Raw genomic sequence first — 24,371 nt, 5'->3', positions numbered from 1 at the left:
GTGTGTACTGTCACATGTACCGTGCATATTCAACAATAACTCTCCAACATTGTAGTCGAGAATAGAAACCAAGGGAAAAAACTCCTGTTTTGTTGATCTTGTAATAATTATTGATTATTTAGAAAGTTTAGTTTCTCTCTATCTTCATTGTTTTTTTTTTTGTTGATCTTGTAATAATTGTTGATTATTTAGAATGTTTAGTTTCTCTCTATCTTCTTCATTGGTTTTTGCTCGGAACATCAAATTTTACTTGTTAGTAGTCTAGATCTTGACTTGCTGATTGTTTTGGAATTCACAGTCTCTGTTTTTCTTTTATAATTTTTATCATATAAGGTGAACATCGTCTTTTAACGAGAATAACTCCACTAAGGCTATATCGGACAATTTCTTTCACATTGCCTTAATTGTCTTGTTCATTTTTGATTATTTAAGTTTCTATCTGTAATATAACTTTGCTATACTTTTGCACATTCATGGCTCTACAATCTGTAGTAAATACATATATCTTTGCATTTCACAATGTCATGTTTGTCTCTGACTATTAATGACATCTTTAGATAAATCCATTGGAGTTTTGATGTGTATTGATTGATATTTTAGTCTTAGATGCATGTTTTTTTCCTTTTAATTGTTATCGACGTTAAACTAGCTGTGATTGGCATTGAAGTAGCTTTTAGTAACTACTCCTACTCTTAGGACTCTACTTATATAGTATTTGTGTTGTTGAGATGTATAATAACCTAGGTCCAGTTTGATTTGTTTTGTTAACTGTTTTTTTTTCTGCTTTGTATCGATATAATGAGTTTAGCCCTTTTCTTAGACATTGGGGAGGATTTGGCTCCATCAAACTTTCTGCTGGTGGAGATTTATTTCCCCGAGGGTATCACAAGCCCAGTAGTCAGCATTTGATGTGCTGACATGAATTGTCATTGATATGGTTGTATTTATAAATTTATCGTTTACAAAATATTTTTTTTAGGCTTTTCTACCTCAGGCATAGATTACCTTAGCTGTATTTGGCAACACTTTTGGGAATTTTGGTCCTAAAAGCTCTTCAACTTCGTTTTTTTGCCTTTTTAACTTTTTTGGATTCGAGTGTCACTGATGAGTCTTCTGTAGACGAAACGCGCGTCTGGAGTATATACAAATTTTAGTCCTGGTATCTATGATGAGTTTATTTATGACAAGCATAGTGCATGAGTCAAAGCCACAAGGGAATGATCCTTTCTATATTCTCATGAAATCGAGACTTTTATAATCCTCGGGTTTCGATGTCTGACTGTGTGAACTCTAAACGTCGGTGTAGTGTACGCACAAATGCAAACTTTAACCTATATCATCTGATATGTCTTGAATTATCAGTAGATATCCTTACCTGTTTACTGTCAAGCTAGCCCTATCAGGAAGACTGAGGAATATGTGGTCTATAAATTTTTTAGTATGTTTGGTCTTTTCAGCCAGAATATCACTACTTCTAGCAGAAAACAGTAGTAAGTTCAAATAATTTAACTACTCCATTTTCCCAGAACTGAAAGAAACTTAATTCGTTTACAATGTAGACAGGTTCGAAATGATACTGTAAAGGTAATTACTTTTGTAGAATTTTCTTTCCTTTACAATATATACACATGGAAAAAAGTATTGCAACACCTTGATTTTTTAAAACTTGAAAAATCAGCCTATTTTTTGAGATGAAATATAATAAAATATTTGTATAATATTATTGAAACATAATTTATGATAACATTGGCATTGAAACGAACAAAAAATGTTTGAAAAAAAGATTTATATAACCACAATTTTAATAACAAAATGAAGTGTTTTTGGTACAAAAAAATGCCTTTTACAACTTTTACTGTAGTCGAACTTTACAATGTCAGAAATTTCAAAATTAATCTTCAGATGACTGATCATATCATGGTTGATCGTTATACGCCAAAGAATAAGTACTTTGTGCGCAGCTTCCATTCAAACGGATAACCGCATCTAAACGTCTTCGGATTCCTGCCATAAAACGACTAATTTGTTGCTAAGGCAGCATCAACCATTTCTGATGAAGGGCATTGTTTATTTCATGATGCGTTTGAACTGGGGTGTCCTTTCGCGCACTTTCCGCTCAATAGTGTCCCATATATGCTCGATATGGTTCAAATCCGGGCTACGATTGGGCCAAGGAAGATGAACCGAATTCAATTGGAACAATGAATCTTCCTCCACGATGCTAATTCCTAACTTTCGCGAGCTCTGCACTACATTGAATACGGAAAACTGTGTGTCTGTTCGTAAGCAAAGGTCTCCGAAATGGTCTTATCACACGATAACAAGTAGCGATGAGTCGATATCGAACAGTTCTTGTTAAAAGGCTCCTGTATGCCCATCACTCTCTTTTTAGGATTGTATTGTATGCAATAGGTTTCCTTCTGACCAACCTTAATTATGCTTGATTTTCCATAGCAAATGGTTGAGGAGGTCTTCTGTATCTCGGAAGGTCTTTACCATCGTTCATTGCCTGATTTTTATTCTCAAAACGACTTATAGTGGAATGGGTATGACCAACAATACGTGCAGTTGTTACATCGACATATCTGCTTCTCACATGCTGATAATCTGCCATCTTGCTGCAGTTAAGAGTTGTTGAGGACCCATTACAAGGTGACAATCGCATAACTTTAAAAACTTGGTTATTTAAAGTGCTGAAAACAATGAGGATAAAAACATCTGTTTTGCTGTTTACGGGAACAGTATCTGGATGTGCAGATAAAAACTTATCGAGTCGATATTTATTGATTAAACTCAGGTGATACTTAAATAATGTTTAACTAGTTCTATTTTACCAAATTATATCACAAAAAGAATAAAGAGTGTTTTTTTAATTTCAATTTCAATTTGGTGTTGCAATACTTTTTTCCATGTGTATAGTAATATCTTTAAAAAATATTAAAAACGAAGTAAACGATGATAATTTATAGACATATAGTCCTTTGAATTGTGTGTTTTTGCAGTGCATGTACTGATTTTAATGACATATTGAAGATATTCCTTTACTTTTCGTGTGTTTTTTGTTATGCACGTATTGTTTTTTTTTGTCATGAATGGATACCACATATATTTTTTTTTCTATTATATCTTATATTTCAGCTTCTCGTGTTTGTTACGACCACATTGGATGTTTTAGTAATAACCCTCCATTCCTCAACGCTTTTGGCTACTTACCACTATCGCCGGACCATATCAATACTTCATTTCATCTATATACACAAGCGAACCCTAGCAATGGTCAACTTTTGAACCCTAACGGCGGTGCTGGGTCATTAAGGTCAACACACTTTGGACTTTCGCACAAGACTGTATTTATAATTCATGGTTATCATGGCACTGAAAATAACCCTTGGATTCCACTAATGAAAGACCCACTCCTGAAAGTAAGAGAATTAACCCTATTATCTCCAACATCCGAAAAAAAATGTTATTTCCAAATATAAAAGAAACCGGTAAGATTTTGTAATATGTTTTTGCTTGCTTATTTTTACACAGCTATTGTGGCTGAGCTGTATTTTGAATTAAACTTTAGAAAAACCTCTTTGCATTTGGGAGACACTAAGTACCTTTTCTTATTAATTTATTTTTGGATAAGAATACCCATATCATACAGTTATTTGGGATAAAGCCTCAAATTATCTAAGCATTTCATATTTCGGTCTTTTGCTTTAAAAGACACAATTCATATTGTTAGAATATCAACGTACAAAACAATAAAAGCTTCAAAAAATCGGTGTTAAACCAATTTAAAGGATATTGGTTCCCACTTTACCCACTGAAGTACGTGACAATCTTACCTGAACAATATAAACCGAGACGAGACGAAAGAAAACAAAAATAAAAAGTTTTTTATTGGTCATGGGTGAAACAAATTGAACAAACTCAAATTATTTTTTTTGTTCTTAATTGCGAAAAATGCAATACCACTTGAAGCTATAATTTGATATAAATATTAGCTAGCCCACACATGTTTCATTACTAATAACTTAATAACTTCCAACTGTCCACGTTTTTGTGTAAAAGTTATGTTACTTTTAGTATGATGTCAATGTAATTGTTGTGATATGGACGAGAGGAGCCTTTGACAACTACAACCAAGCTGTAGCCAATACCCGGGTTGTCGGGGCTGTCACAGCTAACATGGTCAAATTGATACACAGTGCTGGAGGAGTCAGTTATAATGACGTGCATATAGTTGGACATAGTCTTGGTGCTCATGTTGCTGGCTACGTAGGCGAAACAGTTCCTATTGGCAGAATTACAGGTAGGTTTGAAAATAAACTTTTGGCCATCAGCACATCGAATGAAACATTAACAGCGGGATTAGTTTAAAGCACAACATTTGATGTGCGAGTTATATTTATTAAACCAGTTTTGTGGGCATTATATATAATTTTCTCACCAGTTTTTTTTCCACCGTTCATTTTTTTTCATTCTCGGAACATATTGTAACTTAGTGTCAATCCGGTGACTTATATATCATGAATTTCTTTCAATTGTACGTAGCAGTCGTTCATAATTAGGAAACTTCCTGCAACATAATTAATGCAAGACAAATATGTCTATAAGTTTATCGTAGATAGATCGTTTGATGGTTCGCGCCACTTTCTCATTATTTTCTGTTTCGTGGCGGTCATGTTTTATTGGTGAAGGGAAGCCCGAATGCGCGGAGAGAACCACCGACATTTGATAGGAAAACTGACCGACAATCCTGGTATATTATGAGTAGAGTCGAGCTCAGCTGCCACGTGCGGGATTTAAACTCACAACATCGGTATTGACAAGCTTTGATACAAAATTTCGAATACTTACACCACCACTCGGCCACCGATACCCTCTTGTTTATCGTAGAACTATCATACTTTTGTTTTTATAAAATAAGAACTGAAAGAGTCGTGTTGGGTATTGATAGGTTTGGATCCGGCTGGTCCAGAATTTAATACTGCTGATCAAAGAGTACGATTGGACCCGGCAGATGCAGCATTTGTTGATATCATCCATACTGATGGTGGTAAGTGTTATTCATTACGTCATTAGATTGGACCCTGTAGATGCAGCATTTGTTGATATCATCCATACTGATGGTGGTAAGTGTTATTCATTACGTCATTAGACTGGACCCTGTAGATGCAGCATTTGTTGATATCATTCATACTGATGGTGGTAAGTGTTATTCATTACGTCATTAAAATGGACCCTGTAGATGCAGCATTTGTTGATATCATCCATACTGATGGTGGTAAGTGTTATTCATTACGTCATTAGATTGGACCCTGTAGATGCAGCATCTGCTGATATCATCCATACTGATGGTGGTAAGTGTTATTCATTACGTCATTAGATTGGACCCTGTAGATGCAGCATCTGCTGATATCATCCATACTGATGGTGGTAAGTGTTATTCATTACGTCATTAGACTGGACCCTGTAGATGCAGCATCTGCTGATATCATCCATACTGATGGTGGTAAGTGTTATTCATTACGTCATTAGATTGGACCCTGTAGATGCAGCATTTGTTGATATTATCCATACTGATGGTGGTAAGTGTTATTCATTACGTCATTAGATTGGACCCTGTAGATGAAGCATCTGCTGATATCATCCATACTGATGGTGGTAAGTGTTATTCATTACGTCATTAGATTGGACCCTGTAGATGCAGCATCTGCTGATATCATTCATACTGATGGTGGTAAGTGTTATTCATTACGTCATTAGTTTGGACCCTGTAGATGCAGCATCTGCTGATATCATCCATACTGATGTTGGTAAGTGTTATTCATTACGTCATTAGATTAGACCCTGTAGATGCAGCATCTGCTGATATCATCCATACTGATGGTGGTAAGTGTTATTCATTACGTCATTAGATTGGACCCTGTAGATGCAGCATCTGCTGCTATCATTCATACTGATGGTGGTAAGTTATTCATTACGTCATTAGATTGGACCCTGTAGATGCAGCATCTGTTGATATCATCCATACTGATGGTGGTAAGTGTTATTCATTACAATATTAGATTGGACCCTGTAGATGCAGCATCTGCTGATATCATCCATACTGATGGTGGTAAGTGTTATTCATTACGTCATTAGATTGGACCCTGTAGATGCAGCATCTGCTGATATCATCCATACTGATGGTGGTACATTAAATTCATTTATTTTCGTGGGTACCAATTTTCGTGGATTGAGGAAAACTTGAATGTTCGTGGATATTTGATTTCGTGGTTTTGCCGAAGTTTGCATACAAACAATAGGAAAATTTGTCATTCACTGAACATTTAATTTCGTGGTTCAACTGTTCCCACGAAGTCCACGAAAATTGGTATCCAAAGAACAATAATGAATCCACAGTAAGTGTTATTCATTACGTCATTAGATTGGACGCTGATGTTGCAGCATCTGCTGCTATCATCCATACTGATGGTGGTAAGTGTTATTCATTACGTCATTAGATTGGACCCTGTAGATGCAGCATCTGCTGATATCATCCATACTGATGGTGGTAAGTGTTATTCATTACGTCATTAGATTGAACCCTGTAGATGCAGCATCTGCTGATATCATCCATACTGATGGTGGTAAGTGTTATTCATTACGTCATTAGATTGGACCCTGTCGATGCAGCATCTGTTGATATCATCCATACTGATGGTGGTAAGTGTTATTCATTACGTCATTAGATTTAACCCTGTAGATGCAGCATCTGCTGATATCATCCATACTGATGGTGGTAAGTGTTATTCATTACGTCATTAGATTGGACCCTGTAGATGCAGCATCTGCTGATATCATCCATACTGATGGTGGTAAGTGTTATTCATTACGTCATTAGATTGGACCCTGTAGATGCAGTATCTGCTGATATCATCCATACTGATGGTGGTAAGTGTTATTCATTACGTCATTAGATTAGACCCTGTAGATGCAGCATCTGCTGATATCATCCATACTGGTGGTGGTATTTGTTATTCATTTCGTCATTAGATTGGACCCTGTAGATGCAGCATCTGCTGATATCATCCATACTGATGGTGGTAAGTGTTATTCATTACGTCATTAGATTGGACCCTGTAGATGCAGCATCTGCTGATATCATCCATACTGATGGTGGTAAGTGTCACCAATCACGTCCACGTCATTGTTTTTGTACAGACTTTAGAATTATCAATAAGTAGATACAATTACATTTTAAATGCTGCATATTTGCATGAAAACATCAACGTATTGTTCAGTTTTAATTTTTAAAATATGCAATTTCTTTCTGTAGGATATTCAGTTGTCTGAAAAGGGTATGAAATGAAGGAAAAAGTTACAAAGAATACTATCGTAAAGATAAATCTGACAAGCTTTTTCGATTAATTAATTCACAAGATACCAGAATAACAACGGTACTTAAATTTCAAAAAGGTTTCTATTTGAGAGCCTTTGCAAAAACAAAAAACAGTCAATATTATGTAAATCATATGAACACCACCATAAGCAATTATATCAATAGACCATTCCTATAAACCCTTTTTGAGCTATTCCTAAATAGAAATGATTGAATCCTTCATAAAGACAACTATATCATATAGGCTATAATAAAGTGTCAAAATATTTTGCGTGTTCAGTTGATCATGGCAGTACAGGCGTTAAGGTTTTAAAGTGGCAATATATTATATATTGATTTCACGATATCTCAGTAGTGTAATATCTGTGATTATTCCGGGTTCGAATCCCAGCGAGGGAAGAACAAAAAATTTGCGAAAGCAAATTTACAGATCTAACATTACTGGGTTGATGTTTAGACGAATTGAATATACATTATATACACAGCCATGTATCACCATCATTGCTGGTGATCCGATGGACAAATCTATTGTAGAGTTGTCACTGACTCAGACGTACTTATATATATATATATATAATGACTGAATAAATAGTCAACGATTAATTTTACAGAGCGATGGATCATGTAATATGATTATGTACACTACAAAATATAATATATAACAAGTCAAAAAGGGTACAACATCACCATTAAATAACTATAAAATGAACAAATATTAGATATTTCGGATAACAGATATCCTTCTTCAGTAATAGCACGAAGTCAAATGAATCATGTCAATACATTCAAACAGAGAAACTTTTTCCAAATCTTGAAACGTATACAATTTAAGCGAACACCACAGACGCTAGTACAATTTTAAAACTTCCAAACACGGTGCAAAAGATATGCCAAATGAAATTTGCGATGTGACAGTTTAGATGTGACCTTCTGTTGTTGTTTTTTTCTATGGTCGGGTTGTTGTCTCTTTGACACATTCCCCATTTCTATTCTCAATTTTATAACTGCATGGAGGGCAGTCCTCAAACAAAAAAATCAAAAATGTCCTAACCGAACCAAGTTGGTATAATATTTCAAATTTGACAACGGTAGGTCAATTGCAACAGAAACTACATATTTAAGCCTCCCAAACGAATAGCAGTTATATATAATAAAAAAAGACACATATAGTACTTCTTTTTAAAGTAAAATTTCTGCAAAGCTTAGAATTGTGTTCATTTTCAAATTCTATAAATTCTATATACAATATAAAGTTTGAAATATTGATATTCTTAAAGAAAACACACTGGACGTTTGTTTATTTCAGCGCTTGGATTCCAACATACAATGGGACATGTGGATTTTTATCCAAATGGTGGCAGATCTCAGCCTGGTTGCTTATTTGATAGTAATGTATAGTTGTAAAATTTTGGCTCGTATTGATTGATTGATTGATTGATTGATTGATTCTCTTTATTTCCTCCAATATACTGAAGATTTACATTTTTAAACACAAGTATACTAATTACAATAAATGAACAACATATTATTACAAACTACAATTTAAGCACACACGTGCACACAAAAAAGAAAAAAAGAAAAAAACTATTTTACATATATATACAATATATATGTATAATATATCTACATGTTACATTTGTTTGATGCAAATAATTTAGTGACCAAAATTAAACCTATGCTCAGATAATTCGCCTTTAAATTTTCCGTACAGATGGAATATATGATCTGCCAAGCAACACATCATGTTTCTCCAGTTGTCAGAGTTCACAGAATGCATACAATCTGTAATGCCACCAAGTAAAGCTACGATTATATCACTATCATCTTGCTGAAAAAAGCGTACAGATTCCTGGACCGGTAAAACGTCAACAATTCCGTAAAACATGTTATTTCTTACATCCAATAGTTTTTCACAGTACAAAATTAAGTGTTGAACAATATCTGTGGAGTAACATCCACATAAAGAGCACTGACCATCCTTTATTGCTATTGAGCCCAGTTTCACCATGACTAATAATTTAGTATTCAAATGCGGATAGACCACGGCAAGACGTAAAAGTCTGTGAATAGATAGTCTGTTTTGTATTTCATAGTAACGACAAAGTTCTGGTCGACTCTGTATAGCTGACTTCCAAATATTTTCTTCTCTGATTTCAATCGATTGATTAACAATTTTGGACCATAGTTTTTTTATCCGGGATATACAAATCATCCATGTAACTTTCAAGAAAGGGATGCATATCATATTTAATCAGAGTTTTTATTAAGTCATATGTTATTGAACGTTTATCGGATTCGCCAAGCAAAAGTTGACTGAGACGTAGAGTAAAAACTTGTTTATGAGTTGTATTAGATTTAGCTCTGAACAACCGTCCCAGAAACAATAACTTGAATTTATCGACGAGTCCTTGTATAGACCATAGCCCGACAGAACTTGTACTTATTTTTAAAGTGCAGAAACTCTAATTGGTAAATGTTCAGATATAAACTCGTTTTCTGAACAAACAAAAATTAAACAAAAGAGTTAATGAGCAGAAAAATGAGCTTCATGACGAACCTTAACTGTCAATAGAAAAAAAAACTGACAAATATTGCATAACCCCACTATTATTATATTTTTTGAAAGAACCATTTAAATTACTGTCCTGCAAGTGGTAGATCTAACTACATTTGATTTTGTCAGGGTTTGTGAACTCTCCTCTTTTGAATTAACCTTCGGGCATTCGGGAATATTTTATAATGATACTTCTTTTACCTAACCCACAGATTTTTTTTTCTAGACTAGTTACATAAGAATGCATACATGTATAAGCAAACGAAGTGTAGATTTATGAAGAAATATATTTACTAAAGTATGTCAAACCGTTCAAGACAAATTATCATGTGATAATTATATGATCTGCTTCAAGTTGGTTGCTGTTATGTCTTTTAAGGTTGTGTCATGCGTGACGAAATAACATTCTATGCAGTTATGCATCTAACACCGATTTTGATTGGATAACGTCTACCAAGGTAAACGATCGGAGTCATATTGGCACCAACGCTGCGTAATTGCAGTCGACGCGACCGTGACAAATATTCAAATACAATCATGTTATATTTATTGATTATAAAAGTAGTATCAATAACCTTTTCACATCTCACACATAAAAGGGTTTTGGTAAAAAAAAAAATTATAATGTGCTCGTTTTCATCGTTATATTCATTGTTAATGTCTTGTTTCATTTGCAGAAATTGCACCATTTTATAGCTGTGGTCATATGAGGTCGGTTTACTACTTTATAGAATCGATAGATACAAAATGCCATTTTACATCTCACCCATGTGATAGTCAAGATGATTACAAACATTCGCTTTGTACCGGATGTGGGAGTGGTTGTCTAGAGATGGGGTACCACATTTCAACCAGTGCTCGTGGAACATTTTATTTGAAAACTAGTCCTAATTATCCATATTGTGCTAGTTCACATTAAATTATAATTGACGCAATATTTTTGTCTTCAGTTCGTTTATACAAGAACTACATTATTTGTGAGTAGCGAGGAAAAGCGAGTATACAACAACTGATTTTAATAGACAATAGATAAATGAATATAGGCTAAACGTATAAAGTGGATTGTGATAAATTCCTTTAATCAGATTATAAAAAAAACTATGATAAGAAACACTAATGTCTTTATCTAAAATGTTTCTTGATATCTAATGTTACAGGCAGTAAATTAAAATTCTAATGGTTGCATTTAATGTAAAATATCCAGATGATGTTCATTCATGATAGAAATCTACACCAAACAGACATAATGACTATTTTTAAAATTCTACCATTCTGCTCTTTTACACAGTTTTTGATTATCAAAAATGTATTGAATGTTTTTTTGTTTCTTTTTTTTCCCAATTTGGTATCTTTAACAAAGGAAAAAAACTATGGTTACGTTAGTAAGACGCTTACAGTTTTAACCAAATATTAGTTAGATCTGAGTTATGATGCGCTTTGTTCAACTTACATTACTTCAAACAACTAAAGCTGACGAAAAATGGAAACCACACATTTTTTAAATCTACAATGCTCCTAAACATAAATTTGTGAATAACAATATAATGTTAGGACATGATACAATATATATCATGAAGGATAAAACAAAATGTCAAAACTTACAACATGCACATATTGGAATATCTGAATATTTTAGTGTTATAGAATAATGAAAAAAGTGGTGATAAAAAGTAATTTTAAAAAGGTTGCAAAGCCACCCATTTTTAACGCCTACTTGCATTGTCATATTTGCTTTCGTTTGCAGTAGTGTAGTTCTGCAAATATGTAGGGCTCTTAGGTTTGTTATATATTTCGTTGGATGATTGGATGCTCCAAATCTTGATACTGGGAACTGATTAGTTTTATCAAAGGCATTAAATGTACTTTTTCAAATCCTCTGTTTGTTTTAATTAGAGTTAAAATGAGATTCTGTAACAATTACATGGGCCGTCAAAGTATCACACGAAGATTTCATTCTTTAAAGTTTTTGACAACATGCTTTTTCACGAAATTGAATGATAAAGTATGAGTATTCGAATCATATTAACATCATATTCCAATTCACTGGATTATACCATTATACACAAAGAAATGCTTATGGTATTATTTTAATTAGATTTTTTATATTAGATGATGCGTTAGTCGGAATCCCTGAAAAGCAGCGCAACTTCGGTGATCAACGTTCATTCATTTTACATTACACAAGCAGAACAACCCTATTTTGAAAACTTAGATGATGTTAAGGCCTCTCGTGTTCAGTTTCTGGCTAGGAAAAGCTGTCTTCCTTCGAATACTTCCTTTTTTTTTTAACATGAAATTGAAAGATGGTGATGTATATCCCACGTGTTGTATTGACCTCATTGTTTTACATGACTTTTTGTGTTGTTTGAAAAAAAAGAAGAATCACAAAAATATACTATATATAACTCCGAGGAAGATTTAGAACGGAAAGTACCTTATTAAAGGACTAAATCAAATGAAAAAAGCCCACACAAACGAATGGATATAACAGCTGGCATATTCCTGACTTGGTACAGCTATTGTCAAATGTAACAAACGGTGGATTGAACCTGGTTTAACAGCACTAAACCGCTAACTTATATGACAGTCGCATAAAATCATATTTATAACGATACGTGACCAAAACAGACATATAAGGTATAATTTCCAAAAGAGGGACAAAGCAGTCATTGTCCTAAGTCAGGAATCTGATGTACAGTAGTTGTCGTTTGTTTATGTAATTTTTACGTGTTTCTCGTTTCTCGTTTTTATATAGATTAAACCGTTGACTTTCCTGTTTGAAGGATTTTACACGAGTGATTTTGGGGCCCTTTATAGCTTGTTGCTCGGTGTGAGCCAAGGCTCCGTGGTGAAGCCCGTGCATTGACATATAATGGTTTACTTTTATAATTGTTATTTGGACGGAGAGTTGTCTCATAGGCACTCACCCAACATCTTCCTATATCTGTTTAAATGACCTACATAAAATGATATTCGCAGATGTTTGTATTTTAATTCATTAAAGGCATTTTAGGCTTTGTTTAGTGATGAAATAATGGGGATTGGGGACTTGGGCAAACAAAAGAATACTTGAAAACATTAATTGGAACTAACAATGGGTTATTACATGTTAATGTCTTCTTTCATGTATATGTACTTGGACGTCAACTTTAAAATGGATGTTATTTAACTGTTCGATTCGAGCACAACTGAAGAACGACGGCAGCAGTAGAATACGGGTGTTCAAAAGTCTTAAATCAATTAAGACAAAATTAATCCGGCTTGCAACTAAAACCGAGGAAAACACATCAAATATAAGAGGAAAACAAAAAACGAATTAAAGGTACAAGAGAAACACTGAAGTGCAACAAAAACAAACGCTAATATACATAGAAACGGACTATTTCATACATATTGACATATTCCTGACTAAGTGATAGAATCTTTAAGAAAAAATGCTGGGTTCAATCTGGTTTTATGGATAGCCAACACACCTCTTCATATGGCTATATTAAAAATATCACTAAATTGACAACACTAAGCGATAGGGACACAGTATAAACAAACCCAAGAATCACATGCAAACCGATAAATAACAACGGACATCTCCTATTAATGATAGCACAGGACATCACAAACTGAGCGTCACATGAATGGATCAATGCAACAAAATTTTTGTTACGGACATTCAATTCTGAAACTCGATCAATTATATGGAATGAGTATGATGTAGACGAAACGTACACCTGTTATACCAAAAATATAGGCCTGGTACCTTTGTTTTTGAGTTTTGATAAAATATAACACAGAAGATCAATAATTGATCAACATAAGTCGAATGAATGAAAGTAAACAATGATAATATGCTGTATAATATTTCTCGTTTTTTTTTATAGATTGGTTTTTTCCAATTGAATGGTTTTACACTAGGTTTTTTGGGGGACCTTTATAGCTTACTGTTCGGTGTGAGTCTGTGATGAAGACCATACCTTGACCTATAATTGTTTACTTTTATAAATTGTGATGGAGAGATGTCTCATTGCCACTCATACCATATTTTCCTATATCTATGTATAAGCGATTTTGACACATAGGCAGATTTTGCCAAATACATGGAATCATTCATATTACTACAAGAACTTATTTACTTTTTTTATCCAATTTTCAAATGTACCGGTCCGTCTGTCCGTTAGCTAATCCGGTATGATGTTAAAATTTTAGTTTGAGGTATCATAATAAAGTTGTGTGGTGGAATCAATTTGAAACTTAGTACTCATGTTCATTACGATGTGACGTGAGTGTTTAAAATTATATGCCGATATTATGGTGTTGACATTGAAAACTACTAGTATCACAAAAGAGACATTAGTTGACGAAAAACGTATCGGGTGAATTTGAATTGGTTCTGTAATTGTAAAAGTATATTTCAAATAACATGGATGTCTAGTTACTTATATTTTTGTATTCTTTAGAAATAATACTAATTTTTCATCAGTTGACTGCACCAACCGCACTTTTCGACAATGTTATATATACATATACAGTTATATCGTAGGATGATTTATTAAATGAAAATTTACTAACGCGCATTAGTTACAGACACTTGAAACAGTAAATTAGTATTTTAATCCCATAACCCCCCCCCCCCCCCCCCCTCAAAAAAAATAATTTGAAAAACCCAAAAAACAACAACTTTTATTTTCATAGTCAATAATAACATTATTCGGACCAATGTATCATCAGTTTTAAAACTGCACCAGTCGCAGAGTTCGACTATTTTACACAAACATATACAAATTATATTGTACAAAAATCGACCACTATTCGACCTTCCCTCAAAACAAAACAAAAATACACACACGTAAGAAATGAAATAAGTAGTACAATTACAAAAATATCATAATTTGACAAATTTGAATAAAACCAAATAAACTGAACAAGACGTCTTAATGTCATGCATTGCATAAGTATATTAAACTGTTATAAAGAAGTAAAACATATAATGTTTTGGTGAAGTGATCGTTTGAAGTTTCCCATTCTTGTGCTACATATTTGAAACAACAGTACAATTTGTAAAAACAAAAGTACAAACTCCAAGAAAAATTTCAAAAAAGTCCCCTATTCAATGGAAAAAGTCTGCTGTTCAAACACATCGAACGAACAGAAAATAACTGTCATATTCCTGACTTAGTGCAAACATTTCCTTATTTAGAAAATGGTGATTAAACCTGGTTGTGTAACCATTCACTCAAATGATAGTGATAGCTGAAAGTGTTTTTTGATTTGACAGATACTTTTGTGCCTTATTGTAAATGATTGTTTGTTTTGCGATTGTAGCACAGTAATGACTGTTGTTCCCATATTTTGACTATTTTATATTATGTCTGTTTTGTTCACGCATCTTTGTAAATAAAACGAAATTTGATTCGACTATCATATATGTGAGAGGTTTAGTGCTATAAAACCAGGTTCAATCCACCATTTTCTACATTTGAAAATGCCTGTACCAAGTCAGGAATATGACAGTTGTTGTCCATTTGTTTGATGTGTTTTGTCATTTGATAAAGGACTTTACGATTGAATTTTCCTCATAGTTCAGAATTTTTGTGATTTTACGTTTTTTTTGCATAGAATTCAATTAAATTGACAACAATGTGTCAGCAAAATACACAGTCATAAAAGGTAGCAATGTCAAATATTGGGGCACAACAATCGTAATCACTATAAAAGCAAACAAGTTTTTCAACAAATAACAACAAAATGGTGTACACATACTCAATAAAAAGGAAAGGAAAAAAATGAAAGATGAGACAAAAAAATATGATACAGTGAATAAAAAGGACTGTAATTTAACTCTAACACAATGTGTAAAAAAATATTTTTCGTTTTAATAAAAATGTTGTTAATTTAGAATTGCTTAAAGAAATGTGTTTAACAATAGATAAACAATTGTATGGTTCTTTCAAATAAAAACAAGAAATTAAACATGTAAATAAGTGGTAATATTTCCAAAATGGTCTGCAATCCTTTCGAAATCAAAAGAGGGACGGAATGACAAATGAACGAACAAATACTGATTCATACACTACTTGCTTTATAAAGCGTGCGATATAAAATGCCCCTTTTAAAGACAACATTGATGATTATTTAGTGTAAACTTTCATTACTGAACCCATATGCCAACATGATAAATGTGATTATAATTGTCAACAATAGTCTTATCTTAAACTGTTTATTAAGATACTGTACTTATCTTCCTATCTATAAGTCCATGTCCTATATATAGTGAAAAGGTGAAAAGGAAATACAGATCATTAAGTTCACGATTCTATATAGTAGTTGATATGATTTCTTCTTTTTATTTTTAGACTATACAATACCTTGGAGTAATATTTATCTAAACATTTTCTACTTTTATATCATTTGAAAAATGATTTTCACGATATTACCACTAGTATTAGTGTGTGTATATGCAAGAGGTAAGTCTCTTTTACAAATAATATTTCCTACATGTCTGAGAGTATATTTATATTAAGACTCAAAAGATGACACAAAACATTTGCAAATTGATACTCCACTTCCCAAATGAAAACAAACAACACAAAAATTAAATAAGTCTTAGATTTTTTTCTCGTTTCAGTAAAAATTACAAAGGATGACAACAAATTGTTACCTTTTGATAATGATAAAAACCCAACGTTTTTCGATGAAGGAATTAAATTTATTTTGGTGAATGATGTATGAAAAAGTTAATAAAAGAGAATGTCATTTTACTCTAATGTATAAAAAAGGGACAACATATTTTTCAAAGGATAAGTATAAAAAGGGTTGCGAGGTTATCTCATTTCAATTAGTATAAAAAAAATGGCTTATTGATGTGAAATTCAATGTTTCGTTTCCTTTATGGTTTTACACTGTGCTAAACTTTTGTTAACTTCCGAAGATCAGCTTTTATAAAATGCGGTTACAGCTATTTCAAATTTTAACACGAACATGATTGTTTCTTATATCTATCTAAATAGTGTGCATGCATATGTATTAAATAAGAAAACGAAACGAATCTAAATATTATCGAGCAAATGTCTTGTAAGCTGTTTCTTTTAGACGTATACATATTTTACATTGTTATGAGAATTTGAATAAAATCCGTAAACATGACTTAGACAGCTAGAACCCCTTTAAGTTTTCGACCATAATAATTGTTATTCTCTTTAAATTATGAGAAAACTAAATTGTTTCTTTCGAAAAAGTCTGTAATATATCAACGAAAAAGAAAGAAAATATGTTAGATATTTGTCGTTTTCGAAACTACAGTAATATTCATCTGTAATAAAAAAAAATATGATTACATTATAAATTATTTTGAAGCAATTGCATTTACACTTATTTTCAAATGTCAAAAGGAAAATCATCTAACTTTTAAAAGAAGTAAATATTACATATATCAGATTAAATACTAGTAATTCATAAAGTAAGTAAGTAAAAACGTATCAATAGAATAAATATTGATGATAAATGTATTCTAAGACATCTATGGAATGTTGCAATTTAAAGTCGACGGCCAAAAGCCAAAACAAATCTCTTTATTCATAAACTATGTCAGATGATATGGAAAGCACAGATATTAATCGTTTGCACGTAAAACTGGTAAAACATCAACGCAGTTGATACATGTGGCTAAGTCGTGATGAACGGCATTACCATGTGTTGTTCACCGTTGTTTATTTGTGTTTTTTTGTTTCTTTTGTAATAGACGTCTCTTTTTTGTATTTGGTCTGAACTGGTCCGTTGTTCTGTTTGTCAATCTACTCGTTAGTTCCGTATCAGGTTACTATTGATTGGGGAAAAATAACCTTAAATATGGTCACACCAACTTGAAACTAAGTACAAATGTTCATCATGCTTTGAACTTTTGATTTTTTTTTAGCGGTATTACGGTTGTGACCCTAATTTTTCTGTTTTTTGGAACATAGAAACATTATCAAGTATCGTTTTTGATAAAGGTAGTTTAACATTAGAAATTTATAGCATATCACTGTTAAAACATGAAATACTTATCTGATGCTGTGATATTGGTACCGGTAATGTAAAAGTATATGCAAAATAACTAAAAAAATAAGACTACTTTTAGAGACAAAGATGACCTAGACCTACTAGTCTAGTTACTAGATAAATTTGTATAATTTGAAGTGGTCGAGGTCCGTCTTATTTTGTAGACGTCTTGAGAAAGAAATTTGAAGGGGGAAGTGCCATGTAGAGCATAAACCAGACTATTAGCTTTTGTCACCTTTTACTAGCAATCTTATCACTTTCGAAGACAAGACTATGCTAATGGCACTGATAAATAGTGCAATTAGGCAATATAAAGATTAAATTTCTAATAAGAAAATACAAATATAGAATAACTCAAGGCAATCTTAAATTCATCATTTTTTAGAATGCAACTTTTATATGCGCTATTGAACTTTATTTTTCTTTGTTCGTTTCATTATAGAAGGGTCGTCTTTGTCTCGTTCTCCCCCTTTTCGGTATAACTCTCTTTCTTTCTGTTTTTTTTTAAAATTTAATTACTATTTACACCACGTGGTTGATACTACTGCTGGTTGACGTTTCATCCTCGATGGTATCACCAGCCCAGTAGTCAGAACTTTGGTGTTGACATGAATATCAACTATTAAGTCATTTCTATAAATTAACTGTTTGAAAAAGTGTGAATTATTCGAATTACTCAGGATTTTTGTATCCCATGCATGCATAAATAACATTAATATATAATTAGTCGTACTTGGTAAAACCTTTTTAGAATATTAGGTGATCAATGCTCCTCAATTTTATACTTTTATTCCTTACTTACATTTTTGATCTGAGCGTCACTGATGAATCCTATGAAGACGAAACGAGCGTATTTCGTATCAATTTTTCAGCCTGGCATCCTTGATAATTATTTACACCATGCACTGGTCGATGATAGTGCTTGTGGACGTGTCGTCTCCGAGGGTATCACCAGCCTAGTAGTTAATCCTTCGGATCAAATATGAAATCTGTTTGAAATACTTAGGATTTTCATATCCTAGGCAAAGCTTACATTAGACGTATTTCGTTAAACCTTTTTAGAATTTTGAGTATCCAATGCTCTTAAATTTTATACTTTTTACCTTTCAGACTATTTTTATCTGAGCGTCACTAATGAGTCTTATGGAAATGTTGTTCGTATCAATTTATAAGCCTATTATCTTTGAAAATTTATTACACCACTGGGTCGATGATCACCAGCCCAGTAGTCAACACTTCAATATTGACATGAATATCAATTATATCGTCATTTTATAAATTTCATGTTTGCAAATGTATGAATTATTCGAAATACTTAAGGATTTTCATATTTCAGGCATAGATTACCATTGCCGCATTTGGTACAAAGTTTTGGAATGTTGTGTCGTCTATGCTTATCAAATTTGTATTTTTTGGCTTTCTTTCTATTTTGATCTGAGTGTTACTCATGAGTCCAATGAAGATGAAATACGTGTCGTATCAAATTACAAGCCCGGTACGTTTGGATTTTAGTTTTTGTGTTTTTACTGTTCAAATTATCGTAAAATTAATATCGAGTACAATACAAATTAGGCGTATACTTCAAATAATAATACATCAAATGTGTATCTAGATCTCCATCGACGAATAAACTTCGCATCTCTTTCTTTCTCTGTGTATGAATTTTAGCGACAGAGAGAATATAATAGTTTATTATGTTCTTTTCTGTTTTAGCTGCTGAGGTTTGTTTTAGTAAAATTGGATGTTTCCAAAACACGACACCGTACAATAATTCCATGGGGAAACTACCAAAATCCCCCGACGATATTAGAACTAGTTTTACCTTACAGACGAGGAATAACAACACAGTACAGTTAGATGCAAGTAATTCATCCAGCATTTCTAGTTCAGGCTTTAAACCAGAGCAGAAAACTATCATTATCGTTCATGGATTCCACAGTAGGAATACAAGTCAATGGATTAAACCTTTGTCGGACGCTTTTATGACCCAGGTAGTACAGTGTATAAAATACTATCAATTTTCAAATAGGTTCCAAACTCACATTTAAAGTTGATTTAAAATTGTATCAAATATCTCTTTTAGTCACATATAATGACAAGTATATTCAACCTTGGCTTAAAAACTTTTTTTTAGTTTTGAGGAGGAAGGTAAATTAGCAAACAAATATATCAAGTCTTTGTTTTTTTAATTACCATAAAATAATAAAAATATTTTGTAGCACTAATTTCAATATTCTTTTTATACAGTGATATTTTTATTTACTAATTAATGTTCAATAATCATATTATCTAATACATTTTTATCTCTCTCTGAAATATTGTTTTATTTTTCAGGGTGAAATGAACATTATTGTAGTTGATTGGTCCGGAGGTGCATTTGATCCATATGACCAAGCCGTCGCCAATACACGTGTTGTTGGTGCTGTTATAGCCGAATTAGTTAAAGTGCTCCACAACGTTACAAATACCGAGTTTTCGGATGTGTATCTAGTAGGCCATAGTCTAGGGGCGCATATATGTGGCTATGCTGGTGAAAGGCTACCAGGTCTTGGAAGGATTACAGGTACAATATTAAATGAATAATTTCAATTAAAATCTATTAAATTGATTTCAATGCCTGAAAACGAAATGTGAGGGCCTTTGTTCTTATTTCTGAACCTTAACTGTTATGGGAATAAATGTTTGCATGTCTTTTCACCTTTTTTAAGACATGCCACATGTGCTGTCCTTTGTCGATTTAATGAACTGTTTAGTTATCCCCATTTAATATTGAAATTTTTTAAATATGGAAAGGAAGCTGTTTTTTGGGGAATTCGCAGAGAGAAACATATACCATTTCAATACAATATTTTGCACAAAATGATTGATGCAGTTGTTCAACTTTGAGTTAGCCTTTTCATTTACATTAATCTGATTTTACACCTAAGATATATGTATCCGACAAATGAGAGACACTCACTGGCACAAGTTAAAATTTGGGGGATAAAATCAAGTCAAAACAATCTTCTACAATATTTTTTCTTTTTTCACTTGTTTTTTCTCTCTAATATTACCATATAATGTATATATTATCTTTTCGGACTTAAGATCTCTTATAGACTGATATATTTACCGACATACCAAGCAGTCAAAGATATTATGGATTGAATGGACAAAATTAAATATAGAAATGATGGAATATCCATCTTTTCAAAATGATAATAAGTTTGAACTAGCTTTCTCTGAAACTGAGAGTACTCTGTGTCGTTTTTTTGTCATTCGTACCAATCCAGTTAGTTAATCACTTTCCGACTGACTTTTTCATTTCTCCTGAAGTTTGTCTGTAACTTAACAACGCCGCATTATATATATTAAGCCACGAACCCGTAATGAAGCATAAAATTTGTCGTTGGTTCATCTTTGCCTATTTTTGTTTTTTTACAAATCGTTGGTTGACTCGTTTTAATTGTTTCACATTCTGCCTTGTCTTTTAAAGATGGGTTCACAGTTTGATTCTGCACTTTGTTAAATGACCGTACCATGACCTCCACGTCTCTTTATTTTCATATTATACGGATACATATTACCGTTTCTACTTTATGTTCATAGATCATGTGTTTGGTTCGCACAGAAGAATCTCTCGGTCGCTAAACATGTTGAATGTGTGTATTATCTATTTCTATGTCAGTTATATTTTCTATGTTTCAGGTTTAGACCCTGCAGGGCCATTCTTTCAATACACTGATTCTGCTGTTAGAATAGATTCGACAGACGCAGATTTCGTGGATATAATCCACACAGATGGGACCAGTAAGTTGGAACTTTTCGAACATGAATTAAAGCAAGATATTCACACTTATCTGGATTGACTAGTTTTATAAGTATATGTAATATGTTAGACCTATCTCTTCTATAAATGCTATTTTGTATGTGTGTTTGAATAATTCTGATCATATAATTTTCAATTAATCAAAATCGTGCACTTCCTTCATATCTTTATATTCTAATAATTTTCACGTTCATTTAATTTGGTTCTCTTTTTTTTTTTTTTAATTTTGTTACATTGTGTTGGTCTATACGTTACTGTTGTCAAATATTTTTGACAGAATAGATGCTGATAGAATCTATCAGTAGAATCAGTCGTTTTGTTGTTTGACTTTTTTTGTCATGCCCTTGAATTCGTTTTTGACTTACATGCTTGATCATCTTTCGGCTCTCTTCATAAATAAATCGAGTCATTTCGTTTTATTCATACAGCTTAATGTATAAGTTCTTTCAGGATATGGTTTGAATGAAGCTGTTGGTGACGTTGATTTTTATCCAAATGGCGGTGTGCACCAACCAGCATGCCTCTCCGATCGTAAGTTGTCATAAGTAATTATTTTGACGAAAACAAAAACACAATATACTGGTCTTCTAGCTTAATTTGTTCATCGTCATCACGAGTTTCTACGACTATAGCTAATATCTTAAGTGAAATCAAAATAAAGTAAAGCATACAAATTCTCACAATTAAAAAAGTAAATTGCAACGATGACATACACCCCCCAAAAAAACTGTTAAATCAATTTCACTAAAAATACTAAGTACTCAGGGCTTGAACATTAAAGTATATGCATGTTGGTGGCCTTGGAGTTTTTCTAATTTACCCTAGTTCGGTTTGTTGTCGCACCGTTTTCATTCTCAATTGTATGAACATGATTATTGTTAAAGTAAATGACAACGAAATATTCCAACATCAAAAAGCATAAACAAAACAATACGACATCCAATGGTTAGTGTTTGTATACCTGTACCGTTTCATAAACATCACTTATTTTTAGATGTCTTTTTTTTCAGATTTAGATCCATCAATAGCATGCAGTCATGTCAGAGCTATTTATTACTTTATTGAGTCTATAGATTTATCATGTCATTATAAATCATTTCCATGTAAAACAAAAGATGATTTTGATTCCGATAAATGCAATTCCTGTGGAAGTGGATGTCAAGAAATGGGATATAAGGCACATAGGAACGTTTCGGGAACATTTTATCTTAAAACAAGATGGCATTATCCTTACTGCTCACACTCATAACATGATAAGATTGTTCATAAATTAAATTGGTGTTTGTATTTTGCAATGTCGAAAACAATGTTTCAACGTAATTTTTATCTAACTATGCATATATATATATAAACCTTCACACAAACAAGTGAATATACACTGAATGAATAAATGTGATCAATGACACAGTTTAAATATTAAAGCAATAAAATAAGGGATGAGATGTTAAACGATTTTAGAAGGACAACAATAACATTAAACACCTTGCTGCCAATTGACCACTTTCGAGTTCATTCGTCACCGGAAAAGAACTCGTCAACTATGCTCGCCTTTATGACGTCATTTCACCAGGTAAAGGGGGTCGCCTATATTCCTGCACTTTAATCGTTTATCAAGACTCTTAGTGATCGTCATTGCACTAGATACACTATAAATAATATTTGTTCTGTAGGAACTTAATCACAATTCCCTAGTGACAGCAGTGCTGAAAGCCAATTATAAGAGGTTTCTTTGGTATCTTCCGTCTCTTCGTTTAGACTCAGCCATCCATATAGAGTGAATGTATCTAATAACATATCTCGAAACATGTCAAACCCTTTTCACTTTTTTAAAAAGGAAATAGACAGGTATTATAAGGAGAAAAAAATACACTTGAGACAATAAAAATCATTAGACGAACAAAATAAATTAAATCAATGTTCACAGTAACAGTTAACAAAACACTGCGCAGGAAAATAAAGATTGATCAGAACATAACCAATCAAATTGAGTTCTCTACATGGTAAGTTCAGCAGTTTCGATTCCACAAGTGATCCAAAATATATTACTCTGGTCAAAAGTATTTGTTTATTCATTTCTGGTGATTCTGTATCATACAATAACTGATTGTCTTTATCTCAATCTTAAACATTTCTAAATCAATAAAGCATTGTACAGTGCTCGTTTTTTTTTTTAAATATAATTCATAACATGTCAACACTTTTATTGCATAGCAAAATAATATTTCCCGCAGAAAGTAACCAAAAGTTAGCGTGCAATAAGTTCTTATATTGCACTAGTGCAATAAATCTTCAAAAATTCATGACGTCATAAACGAACAAATCTTACTTTAATCGTAGAACATATATTGCACTCGCAAGCTCGTGCAATTTAAAATTCTACCCGGGACAATATTCCCCAATAGTCATGCAATAACCCTATATTATTATCTGAAATGGATTGATCTGATGTTACTCTTTTGGATTTTTGGTTTACCATTGCTTTCGATTCTTTTATTTTATTTGGCCTTCAAACTGTTTTTGTTTACCAAAATAAAAACCCGCACACACACTATAAAAAAATCGGAGTTGTACCAGATGCTTCTGAAGGTTTTACATCTAGA

The 24,371-nt window shown here is 32.6% G+C and overlaps 2 protein-coding genes across 2 annotated transcripts; both read left to right on the top strand.

The window, feature by feature from the left end:
* The first annotated feature begins 1,358 nt into the window (after nt 1-1,358).
* On the top strand, nt 1,359-10,851 carry LOC134684365 (pancreatic lipase-related protein 2-like). The gene is made up of 6 exons (XM_063543652.1): nt 1,359-1,490; nt 3,139-3,422; nt 4,078-4,303; nt 4,952-5,050; nt 8,685-8,765; nt 10,610-10,851. The coding sequence occupies exons 1-6, from the start codon at nt 1,418-1,420 to the stop codon at nt 10,849-10,851; spliced, it is 1,005 nt and encodes a 334-aa protein (XP_063399722.1). The 5' UTR covers nt 1,359-1,417.
* Nucleotides 10,852-16,178: 5,327 nt separating this feature from the next.
* On the top strand, nt 16,179-23,091 carry LOC134683668 (pancreatic triacylglycerol lipase-like). Its single transcript, XM_063542980.1, has 6 exons — nt 16,179-16,390; nt 19,677-19,954; nt 20,298-20,526; nt 21,651-21,752; nt 22,222-22,302; nt 22,782-23,091. The coding sequence occupies exons 1-6, from the start codon at nt 16,342-16,344 to the stop codon at nt 23,018-23,020; spliced, it is 978 nt and encodes a 325-aa protein (XP_063399050.1). The 5' UTR covers nt 16,179-16,341; the 3' UTR covers nt 23,021-23,091.
* The last annotated feature ends 1,280 nt before the right edge of the window (nt 23,092-24,371 follow it).

This window comes from Mytilus trossulus, chromosome 9 (genome assembly GCF_036588685.1).
Source record: "Mytilus trossulus isolate FHL-02 chromosome 9, PNRI_Mtr1.1.1.hap1, whole genome shotgun sequence".
In the NCBI taxonomy this organism is placed as follows: domain Eukaryota; kingdom Metazoa; phylum Mollusca; class Bivalvia; order Mytilida; family Mytilidae; genus Mytilus; species Mytilus trossulus.
Note: the sequence above shows the minus strand (reverse complement) of the source record. Positions and strands in the feature narration are given on the sequence as shown.